General features: G+C 29.9%; 1 protein-coding gene across 1 annotated transcript in view; it reads right to left on the bottom strand.

Moving 5' to 3' along the window:
- The window catches only part of LOC145246702 (uncharacterized), a 329,042-nt gene that overhangs the window by 78,613 nt on the left and 236,996 nt on the right, over window positions 1-13,433 (bottom strand). Inside the window, exons 36-38 of the mRNA XM_080108431.1 lie at window positions 7,451-7,579; window positions 4,686-4,903; window positions 2,822-2,929 (exon numbers count right to left, since the gene is read on the bottom strand). Of these exons, the coding sequence (XP_079964557.1) occupies window positions 2,822-2,929; window positions 4,686-4,903; window positions 7,451-7,579 (455 nt within the window). The remainder of the gene's footprint in view (window positions 1-2,821; window positions 2,930-4,685; window positions 4,904-7,450; window positions 7,580-13,433) is intronic.

The following is a 13,433-nucleotide window of genomic DNA, read 5'->3' as shown; positions in this document are numbered from 1 at the left end:
ACACTTAAATGTTGTTTATATATATATATATAAGGAAAAAAAATTGTAAATACATAAATAATTAGTCGGTAAACTTGGATTTTAATCGCAATTGTATTATAGATTTTTAATTAATGTCATATATATATATATATATATATATAAATTATATTTTATAAATGTAATTTATAATCTATTTCGAATTTAAAACTATAGAAAAATATAATAATGTTAATAAACTAGGGAAATCACTTAGGATAGATAAATACTCACTTCCCCAAACCTTGAAAGATTTGGGTTTTTAAAAAATAATTTTTAAACGTATTTCGAAATTTTTAAACGTGATTCGATATAATTAAAAATATATTTTTTAAAACTTTAAACGTATTTTTGGAAATTTTTAAATGTTCGATATAATTAAACGAATTTTTAAGTTTTTAACCGATATCAATACAGATTTTTAAGTTTTTATACATAAGGAAAGAGATTTTAAAATTAAATGGGGTTCAAATTAAAATCGATTCATATAAAAAAAACATTTTTTCGAAATTAGATCTTAAATTTAAATAATTCAAAGTTGAAAATTAGGTATTACATTACCCGATATATATATATATATATATATATATATATATATAGAGATAGCTAAAAAAAAAAAAGGGGGGGGATTAAACAAAACGAGATTTGAACGTGGATTCGCGAGGTATATATACTTCACACTTCCGGTTATAAGATAGACGAATATTGGCTGAAGAGAGCTTGATAAGGATACCTTAAACGGGCCTTATTATCGGGCTTGAAACCGACGGTACCAATGACCTGTCTCAACTAACAACTTTCTGTACACAAAATATATATATATATATATATATATATATATATATATATATATATAATTTAAAGGAGATTAGAATAATAGTCTAAAGAGCTAAGTGTATTTTAATGTAACAGTGAAATTACTAGTTTAATTAAAATACAAGAAATGCTCGTTGTAATTTAGATATATAATAAGCTCGATAGTTAAATGTCCTAGAGCTAATTCAATATTAAGTAAAGTGATTTTCAATTTAAAAATTTAAAAAAAAATTTTTTAATTTAAAAATCAAATTTTAATTAAATAAAAAATCAGTTTCATAAGAAGGAACAACAACAAAGTCAACTATCTGTACGATCGTTTCGGAAATCCGTGCTTTTTATTTGTGGTATACATGAAGTTATGTAGAACAATTATATATAGTTTTTTTGGTAAGCACGGTCTCCTCATCAGCAAATTTAGGAGGATTTTTATTGAATTTAAAAGACACCATAAATAAACCTAGCATTAAAAGTAAGGCAGATGAATCTGAAAAAAATTGAAATAAAAGGTTTGGATTTAAAATTTATAAGAAAATTAATATAGGTTATAGATAGAAATGAGTAGAAAAAATATATATTTTTGAATTTACATAATAAATTTGATTTAAAAATATATAGAGATAGTTACCTTTTAGTTTTTCTTTTTTTGAAATCAGGAACTGTGTTTAAAGTAGTCATTTAGATGTTTGCTATAGCTTTTTATTTTATTGAATGATGAATTTTAAAAGGGTGACGCTCGTGCAGTAAATTGTTTCCGTTAGCGTATTTTGATTTAAAGACGCTACAGTTAATATATATAGAGAGAGTATTTATTTTGCAAGTTTTTAAGGGGAGATAATTGTCATGTATTATTGACTTTATTTATTATTTGATTTATGGGTCTAGGGGAGGTAATTGGTCTAACTTAATTTATTAAAAAAAAAATTGTAATCTATTTTTACTAATGAGTAATTTTTAATGATTTAAGGTGGTTTATATTTATTAAATTTAAACCAACGTTTATGATTACATGTCAGAAGCTAGTGTCTTGAATTTACTAGTTTGGTTGTATTTTTTATATCTTCATATTTTAAAATTTTTAGGGTTTCTTTTGTACATAGTGGACAAAATTTATCTCCTGGTTTATATGATTTGCAAGTCTCAATTATTTATATATATATATATATATATATATATATATATATATATATATATATATATATATATATATATATATACTGATAGAGGGACAGTGGCTTACAGGATCGAACATTGTTAAATTATCTTGCGAAAAAAGTAAATAGTTTTACGATCCCTAATTAACATTCATCGTTTCCCCAACACCACAAATAAAGATTAAAATTTTACGTAAATAATAAATCTATTTCGTTAGTTACGAGGAAATAACAAGCTGTACTAAATAATTCGAAACAGTATTCCGTTGTGTCTGCGTAGTTGAACACTGAACTTACATAATTTAAAAATCAATAACGAACTTTTAGATCCAGATATGATGACAATTCATGATATGTCAAAGGCCTCATAGCAATGCATATAATTGTTGGCATGCATTGCACACGAATCAACAAATTTTAAATAAAAGAAAAATCGCAAGATCCCGTAGCGCAGTGGTTTGAGTACTTAGTAAAAACTAAAGTGGTATCCTCCTGAACGTTGAAGGTTCAATTCTCAGTGTGGGCGACCGAAAAATATTTTTGCGAATTACTTATCTAATTTATCTAATCATGGCTGACGAAACAAGAGCATGTTATCTCCGTGAAGTAAATAAAAGGTTCCGTTAAAATTTCGGGGTCCGACAGAAACATTATCAGGTTCAGTAGGATACACCTGAAGAAGGTCGAAGGTAATATCGACCGAAACGTTGTGAAAATGCCTCTCGAGATACGAACAGTAGTCCTTAAAAACAAAATAATACGAATAACCAATCCGTATCTTAAAAAATTAAGAAACTTAAACTTAAAAAGAAAAACAAAGTTGATATACTTACGAGAAATTTCGGTGTAGGCCGTATCATTATATCATCGTTGAGTTTGTAAGGCACATGTTTGAATATGCCATTGACTTTGAGAAGCTTATCTTGCAGAAGATTTATTTCCTGAAAAATTGAAAGCGAGAGTGTATTTATATATATATATATATATATATATATATATATATATATATATGAACAAATGATTAATAAAACATGTTAAAAGACATCTTGAAAAAGAGTTAAAAACATATTTAATTTTAAAAAAGGAAGCACAAGATAAGTGGATAGTCCTTAATCCGCGGAGTTTCGAAGAAATACTCTGCTTCTCATCAGAGGGCAGGAATTAGCAAAATGCAGGATCAGATTTTGCATATAAAAGTATTTAATGAAACTACATGTAAGTCACAGATCTTACTTGGTTAAAAAAGGGTGTTCCCCTTACCTCACCCTTTTTTTTAACCAAGTAAGATCTGTGACTTACTTGTAGTTTCATTAAATACTTTTATATGCAAAAACTCTGCCGTGTTCAATCAGCCTAAATAATGACTTGCTGCCAATATGTATACACACACACACACACACACACACACACACACACATATATATATATATATATATATATATATATATATATAGTCATCCACATACAGTACTGTTCCGCAGCTCATCAGTGCGGCTATATATATATATATATATATATATATATATATATATATATATATATATATATATTATATATATATATAACTCATTCTCCCTGTGTATGTTTGATCTCTATGTGTTCCTTACAGAAAGAATCTCAAAGTTTATTCCTATATAAAATTAAATGGGAGAGAAGATGTGTTTTCAATTTTCTAATGCCCTTCTACAGGAGCTGTAAGGTATATTTTCATTAAAACTTCAAATATTCTATATTTGTATGCAATTTAATTCATGTGTGAATATAATATCTTCTGTGAAATAGAATGAGAGTGATATCGAATGCCAGTGTTACATTCAATGTAGTGGACATCGACCTGTTCCCACTTTTAAATGACTCATAGAAATAGGATTTCTTTAAATTTGAATGTATATATTATATATTTTTTAGATATATCAGTATAGTTTTTATTAGTTTTAATAACTGCCTATCCGGTATATTTTACATAAATAACTAACGCTAACAAAATAAAATAAACAACAGTTTAGGTCAGCAATGTTTAAATTAATTTTTTTAATAGAACGTCGGATGTCACCTGAACTAAAAAAAATGTCTTTCTTTGTTACTTGTAAATAGAGGTCATCTATAAAATATATCTCATGTTTAGGAAGTCATATATGCATAAGACACTAATTTTGATAGTTTTGCAATATTTTAACTTTTAACAGATGACAAAACAGGAAAAGAGGAAAGTAAATAAAGAAATAATATCGTGTTATACACATATTGACAAAACAATGAATAGTAGTGAACCTAGTTCAATTCTAAGGAATGTCGCGTCTTCCTGTTAGTTACATTTAAATAGTTGAATTTAAATATGAAACTGACAAACACTCTGAATCAGTTATTTCGAATTCAAATATATTTTTACATCTATTAATGTATGCTTTTATTAGCTCAACTGATCAGACATATCTTTTCAGAAATAACTAACGCCAATAAAATTAGAAAAAAAAAGCTTTATACCAGCAATGTTAGAATACAGTTGATAAAAGAACCGCTACTATTTTCTTTGATCCAAAGAAAATAGAATACCCTTACATTAAATTTTCGTTCAAAATTCAAGTATTTAAATGCGTCTAACAAAATTTACTATCTTTGTTACTTGTAAATACAGTTCCTCCATAAAATCAAATAATTGATCCCTCAATAAATTATTTTTTTTCCTTTTGTACCTACCGATTTTCCAATAAGAACGGTGACTTCTTTGACCCAAGTAAATCCCGAGTTTGGACCAAGATCATCCCAGTGGAGCGTCTGGACTTCGAAAGTCGGCGCGGCATTCCCCGTGCATCGGTCGGTCGCCATCACGTACTTACACTTGCCTTGGAAATGCAACCATTTGTTATCAAAAGAGATGCAATGCGGATCTCCGAAACACTGACAGATTCCAATGCCTAATTTATTTCGTTGAATAGAAAAGTAGAATTAAATTATGTTTGCATTCGAAACATCTCTTAGAAAAACGAATAAACATGCGTAACTAATTTGATAATGTTTATACAATATTCACTTATACTATGGATTGCTTTATTCTGCCTTAATGCGCGTGTACACAAATCTATCAAGTTTCAAACAAGTGTTAACAATTAAATATACACACTGCAAATTCGGAAGTAAGACGCCCCTGTTGAACAAGTGTTTTCCAACGTTTGTTTTTTAGGGAGATTGCTCCGACGTATTCTTCTTTCTCGTAGGTTTGTTGCTAAACCAGTAACATAGAATATAACCAGAAGCTACAGCTACGGACAGATGATAATACACTTCGGCTAGACAAAATCTACAGATACGGACAGATGATAATACTCTTCGGCTAGACACAAGCTACAGCTACGGACAGATGATAATACACTTCAGCTAGACAAAATCTACAGCTACGGACAGATGATAATACACTTCAGCTAGACAAAAGCTACAGCTACGGACAGATGATAATACTCTTCGGCTAGACAAAATCTACAGATACGGACAGATGATAATACTCTTCGGCTAGACACAAGCTACAGCTACGGACAGATGATAATACACTTCAGCTAGACAAAATCTACAGCTACGGACAGATGATAATACACTTCGGCTAGACAAAAGCTACAGCTACGGACAGATGATAATACTCTTCCGCTAGACAGAAGCTACAGCTACGGACAGATGATAATACTCTTCGGCTAGACACAAGCTACAGCTACGGACAGATGATAATACACTTCGGCTAGATTAAATCTACACCTACGGACAGGTAATAATACTCTTCAGCTAGACAAAAGCTACAGCTACGGACAGGTAATAATACTCTTCGGCTAGACAAAATCTACAGCTACGGACAGGAGATAATACTCTTCGACTAGACAAAAGCTACAGCTACGGAAAGATGATAATACTCTTCGGCTAGACAAAAGCTACAGCTACGGACAGGTAATAATACTCTTCGGCTAGACAAAATCTACAGCTACGGACAGGAGATAATACTCTTCGGCTAGACAAAATCTACAGCTACGGACAGGAGATAATACTCTTCGGCTAGACAAAAGCTACAGCTACGGAACGATGATAATACTCTTCGGCTAGACAAAATCTACAGCTACGGACAGATGATAATACACTTCGGCTAGACAAACCCTACAGCTACGGACAGGTGATAATACTCTTCCGCTACACGAAATCTACAGTTACGGACAGATTATAATACTCTTCGGCTAGACAAAAGCTACAGCTACGGACAGGAGATAATACTCTTCGGCTAGACAAAATCTACAGTTACGGACAGATGATAATACACTTCGGCTAGACGAAAGCTACAGCTACGAACAGGTAATAATACTCTTCGGCTAGACAAAATCTACAGCTACGGACAGGAGATAATACTCTTCGGCTAGACACAAGCTACAGCTACGGAAAGATGATAATACTCTTCGGTTAGACACAAGCTACAGCTACGGAAAGATGATAATACTCTTCGGCTAGACAAAATCTACAGCTACGGAAAGATGATAATACTCTTCGGTTAGACACAAGCTACAGCTACGGAAAAATGATAATACTCTTCGGCTAGACAAAATCTACAGCTACGGAAAGATGATAATACTCTTCGGCTACACAAAATCTAAAGTTACGGACATATGATGATACTCTTCGCCTAGACAAATCTACAGCTACGTACAGGAGATAATACTCTTCGCCTAGACAAAAGCTACAGCTACGGAAAGATGATAATACTCTTCGGTTAGACACAAGCTACAGCTACGGAAAGATGATAAAACTCTTCCGCTAGACAGAAGCTACAGCTACGAACAGATGATAATACACTTCGGCTAGACACAAGCTACAGCTACGGACATATGATAATACTCTTCGGTTAGACACAAGCTACAGCTACGGACAGGTGATAAAACTCTTCCGCTAGACAGAAGCTACAGCTACGGACAGATGATAATACACTTCGGCTAGACACAAGCTACAGCTACGGAAAGATGATAATACTCTTCGGCTTGACAGAATCTACAGCTACGAACAGATGATAATATCTTCCGCTACACAGAAGCTACAGCTAGGAACAGATGATAATAATCTTCCGCTAGACAAAAGCTACATCTACGGACAGGTGATAATATTCTTTCGATATACAGAAGCTACAGCTACGAACAGGTGATAATACTCTTCCACTAGAAAGAAGCTATAGCTACGAACAGGTGATAATACTATTCCGCTAGACACAAGTTACAGCTACGGACAGCTGATAATACTCTTCTGCTAGACAAAAGCTACAGCTACGAACAGATAATAATACTCTTCCGCTAGAGAGAAGCTACAGCTACGAACAGATGATAATACTCTTCCGCTAGACAGAAGCTACAGCTACGGATAGATGATAATACTCTTCGACTAGACAGAAGCTACACCGACGGACCGGTTATAAAACTCTTAGGCCTATAATATGTAACACTTACGCTCACAAGATCCAAGTTTTCCGTTCCCTATGTAGTTTCTGTTGCAGCGGCAAAAGAAGCTACCCTCTGTGTTGATACATTTGGCGTTCGGGTCACAGTCGTGAGTTCCTTGAGTACATTCGTTTATGTCTGATGAAAATAGATAGATTCAGTGTTATTAAGCATACATGAATGTGTAAGAAAAAACAAAAACGAAACTCAAATTTCAATTTTGTAAACTCACTTTCGGATTTATAAGTTCATGAAAAAACTAAAATAAACTGATTTAAAAAATTATAAGTTCAATATCAAATACTTAAAAGTTCGATTTAAAATTTAATATGGTTTAATTGAAAAAATTGTTTAACATTACAAAAACACACTTTTAACTTTAAATTCATTGGAAATTAGAAAAGTCACATTTTAAACATTTAAAAAGATCTTTTAGCTTTAAAGCCAACATTTTCCATCATAAAAAACAAGCTCAAATTTAAATAAATTGCATTTCAAATTTTGAAAGCTCATTTTTAAAGCTCATTTTGAAAGCTCAATTTAAAATTAACAAAATGATCAACATAAAATTAAATTTCGATTTAAAACTTCATGGGATAATTTACAATTTAGAAAATGAATTCAAATTTCAAACTCACAAATTCTAGATTAAAATAATCATATTGAAATTTTCACATGTCTACTGGTAAATAAAAACAATTTTCAATTGAAAACTTGAATTATAAACAGCATTCCTTATAAATTTAATTTTACATTTTAGAAAATAAATTTCTTATATAAACGATTTATTTTCAACTATAAAGTAATGTTCAAATTTGAAACAGACCAGTAAATAGATTTACTGCCAATTATAAAATAAAATGTTTAAAAAAATGATACTTAATTTTCACAAAATTAAACAGCTCAATTAAAAAGATGAATTGAAAAGTTTTAATATTATATTTTTAAATTAAAACATAAATATAGAAATATAAAGCTTAATTAAAAATTGTGGAAGGCCTTTTTGGTATATATTACAAAACAATCAGGTAAAACCTCAAGTGGTTTACATTAAATTGAGAAAGTACAATTTTAAACTTTTAAAATATTGATTTAAAGTTTTGAATGAAAAATTTATTTCAAATCGAGAAAATCATTTCAAGGGTGTTAATGTTTAAAAAATTAAATTTGAAATTGAAAAGTTAAACTTTCTATTACAGTGCTATATTGACAATTTTAAAATATTAATTTGCATTCTGGCAAACTAATTATAGTATTAAATTTTCAATTTAAAAATGATTTTTATTTAAAATGCTATTGGAATATAATTTTAAGTTCAAGAATATGAAATTCTACTCGAAATTTCTAGTTAAAGGAGTCAATTTTAAGTAAAAGAATTATGAATATAGTATTGGAATTTTCTAAGAAATTAGAAAAAAGATTTATTCTTATTTGTAAATCTTATTTCAATAATACATTTCAAGTAAAGATGAAATTAAAATTATAAAAAAATGAATCAAAATTTATAAATCAAACTTTTAAAAATTCAATCCAAACTCAATTAAAAATCAAATTCCAATAAAAAAGGTTTCACTACAAAATAGTAAAATGGATTAGAAATCAACACAAACAAACCCAACAATATATAGATCTCATATTTATCTGCGCTAGTATTATGATATAACAATGAAATTTATACTAAGAAATAAAAAAAGATAAAATTTTCTTTGTAAATCTTAATTTCAACAATCAATTTCAAATAAACATGAAATTAAATCTATTGAACATAAATCTACATTCATAAATTAAAATTTTAAAATTTTAATTTACATTCAATTAAAGATCAAATATCAATAAAAAAAAGTTTAACTACAAAATAATAAAAATCAATTAGAAATTTACGCAAAGCGGACCCAATAATATATAGGTCGCATATTTAGTTGCATAGTATAACAATTAAATTTATACATACATACGTCATTTGTATAACATAAATTGTTTAAAATGGTATTGATAGCCTACCAATTAAGTTATTTATTTATTATAAACGCTTATGTTTGAATGTACTTTTTAAACATCACGTAAATCATAAATTTATGACGTCACACTAGAACTAAAATTCCTTTGTTTTAAGCTCTGTTTATCAGAAAATTCAAGCAGTAAAAACTCAGGCTGAAGATCTTCATTTTATTCATTTGTAAGGATATTATTATTTACAATTTATGCAATATTCTCCATTTCTAAAAGTATGAATATTTTTTTATATTCTAACAGGAGACAAATACCGCAATGAATTTATTACTTCCTAAAAATATGTCTGACGGATAGGCAGACCGTAGAAATCTTTATATTAGTAACTCTTCTGATGTATCTTCCGATACTAATCTAATAATTATCACCACTAATATGCAGGATGAATTGCTTACAGTTTTGTGGACTGTATAAACTTGGAACCTACAAGCTTATATACGAGGACGGTTCCAAAAGTAAAACCTCCTATTTTTTAACGCAAAATGTTAAAGATCTACGAAGACAGTAGTTGTATCATTAAAATGAGCGACGTTTTTGTATTCCAGAATTTACTTTTTTGCATAGTCATTACTAGGGCTGTGACAACAGCATATTCTTTTCATTTTGACTCTTGAGTATATATCTGTTAATATCTTATATGCTTGTATATAGACTGATGTGGTTCTCGGTTTATTGACTGTGTCTTACTGTGTCGGATTTATACTTTGAGAGTCAAAAGAATGAAAAGAATATTCTGTTGTCACAGCCCTAGTCATTCCGATTCTCAACGCACTTTTGCCAGGAATTCAATAACGCATTTCTGCTTCTGGCGTACCTCTCTGACAAGGGTGGATTTATTAGAGTCTCGCACCGTCAATATCTTCAACGGAAAGATAAAACTTATAGGGCATTAAGGCATAAGTCTAGTCGTGAAAACAATACAGTTTGCAACTTTCTGTAATTTAGTCGAGCGGAATAAGAATAGGTGACATTACTTTCGGAACGACCCTCGTAAATTCACTTCAAATTACAAAACGAAGATCAATCATACACACGTATAAGTAATCATCCGATATGTTAAATAACATAAATTTGTAAATATTTTGAGAAATAAAAATCTGTTTGACTATGACTACGATTATGAAATATAGATCCGACATTGTTCAAGTGAAAAATAAACACAGAATGAGTTTATAAAGTATAAGCAAATGACGATGAACCAAATATTTTTTAAAGATTTATAACGTCTAATTTTAATGATATGAATACAATTTTAATTTTAATGGTATGAATAAAATTTTAATTTTAATGGCATGAATAAAATTTTAATTTTAATGGCATGAATAAAATTTTAATTTTAATGGTATGAATACAATTTTTAATTTTATGGTATGAATAAAATTTTAATTTTAATGGTATGAATCAAATCTTAATTTCAATGATATGAATACAATTTTTATTTTAATGGTATGAATAAAATTTTAATTTTAATAGTATGAATCAAATTTCAATTTTAATAGTATGAATCAAATTTTTATTTCAATGATATGAATACAATTTTAATTTTACTGGTATGAATAAAATTTTACTTTTCATGGTATTAATAAAATTTTAATTTTAACGGTATGAATCAAATTTTACTTTTACTGGTATGAATAAAATTTTAATTTTTAAGTATGAATCAAATTTTAATTTTAATGGTATGAATCAAATTTTAATTTTAATGGTATGAATCAAATTTTAATTTTAATGGTAGGAATCAAATTTTTATTTTAATGATATGAATACAATTTTAATTTTAATCGTATGAATAAAATTTTAATTTGGATCGTACGAATAAAAGGTAAACGCTGTGTTTACTATATATATGATTGTTGAACTGGATTAAATCCGACGATATGAAATAAAATGGAGGTGGAAGGACCTGGATACTCAACGTTTCGCCCGATTTATGCGGGCTTCTTCAAGAAGCCCGCATAAATCGGGCGAAACGTTGAGTATCCAGGTCCTTCCACCTCCATTTTATTTCATATCGTCGGATTTAATCCAGCTCAAAAATGGAGGTGGAAGGACCTGGATACTCAACGTTTCGCCCGATTTATGCGGGCTTCTTCAAGAAGCCCGCATAAATCGGGCGAAACGTTGAGTATCCAGGTCCTTCCACCTCCATTTTATTTCACTATATATATATATATATATGAATTCTTAGTGCAAACGCAGATTCTAGTAAAAGAAAAGGAAGAGATATTTTACGTCTCGTAAGATTTTCCCCAATGAAAAAACGTGTTTGGTCTTGGTATATGTCTTTCTTCTTCAATTACCTCTCATTCTGAAAGGTAAGTCAGCGCAACATTCTATACTTCACAAAATAGAAAATTAATTTTAACCAAATACTGTACTGTGAGGTTTTGTATTATATTCTGATTTACTTTTAAAAGACTGCATTATAGAAATGCAAACAAAGATTATAATATTAATTTATTTATTGCGTACTGTTATCCTCTTTTTTCTTGTTGTTGTTTCACGATGTTTCGGCCTTCGTCAGGTGGTAACCGCGATGAGATAGGAACTCCGAATCACCTAACTGCATTCTCAGCAATTACTGCCAGCCATAGTTGTTGTCGTCTCACCACGTTTTGTCCAGAGGAATAGTTGGCCCAAAACATCGTGAAACAACAACCAATAAAGATGAGGATAATAGTCCGCAATAAATAAATTAATAAAAAAAAATACTCATCTCAATAATTAATTGCAATTAAATAATATATAAAGATTATAATGCTGTTTACAGTGCTATGAGCATTTAATTATCAATTTATTCAAAATTAAGATCATGCTGCAATGTGTTTAGTCTCAATATAGAATTGTACAGCAATATTTTAAGGCCCAAGAAAGTACCATGCATCAATATATGGTTAGTTACAAGATAGAAGCATACGGATAGATTCTAAAGCTCAAGAAAATATTATACAGCAGTATGATTTGTCTCACGATAGTACAACAATATTGTTAGGATCAGCATACGATCATTGAGCAATATGGTTCAGTTCAAAATAGGATCATATTCGAATATAGTTGTTGGGGATCTGAATAACGATTCCTATATCCGTTTATATCAAACATAGATATTAGGATGTATATTGTTTAAGAATGTTATGATCCGATGATCTAGTATACTGAAGTATGTAACTGTTACATTGTTCTTACGTAAGGGAATCTGCTAAAAAAATAATAGCAACAAACTAAAATACTGCCTTTTCGCGAACATAAATCAATGTTTGGGCGAATTTAGTTGGTTGGTTGGTTGGTTGTTTTTGTTTTACGGCATATCAACCCTTTTCGGGTTATTTAATGCCGAATCCAAAGATTTTGAAGAAAAAAAATTTTTAATAGAATATATTTGTTTTTTTTCACGTCAGTTTCTATTTAACCCATAGTTGGGACCCTAACAGGTACTACCACTCCGGGTCAGAGAGGACCTGGGAGCAATGGTAATTAAAGGGTGGCTCCACACTCCCCAAATCCCACAAGCTGGGGCCTCACCACTGGATATAATTTAAGGTCATATCCAGGACCCCCATTGAGGGACTTTTACCCTCTGCAGGGGGGGGGGCAGTCGGCATATTCTAATGCCCCACCGACAGGGCCAGCGAATTTGGTATTCGAATTATCATTTAATCAGCATAATTTCCGAGACAACATGAGACTGGCTCAATACTAAAAAAAAAAAAAAAATGAAAGAACACAAATTTTTTGGAAAAAAAATAAGAACAAATAAAAATAAAAGATTGACATTTGAGATTAATAACGACGCAAACAAAAACGAAAATCTCCGAATACATAAATAAATCAATTATAAATATTTAAGAATAACGTTATTTGTGTGAAAGTTTGTTTGTTTGTTTTTTGTCTTTTTAGCTGTTTACTTTTTATCTAATATTTAGCATCAAAAACAATCAAATGGATGGATTCATTGTTTCTGAGGCCATCCATTTTATTTTTA

Source organism: Euprymna scolopes, chromosome 24 (genome assembly GCF_053919585.1).
Source record: "Euprymna scolopes isolate OS-2025 chromosome 24, ASM5391958v1, whole genome shotgun sequence".
Classification (NCBI taxonomy): Eukaryota; Metazoa; Mollusca; class Cephalopoda; order Sepiida; family Sepiolidae; genus Euprymna; species Euprymna scolopes.
Note: the sequence above shows the minus strand (reverse complement) of the source record. Positions and strands in the feature narration are given on the sequence as shown.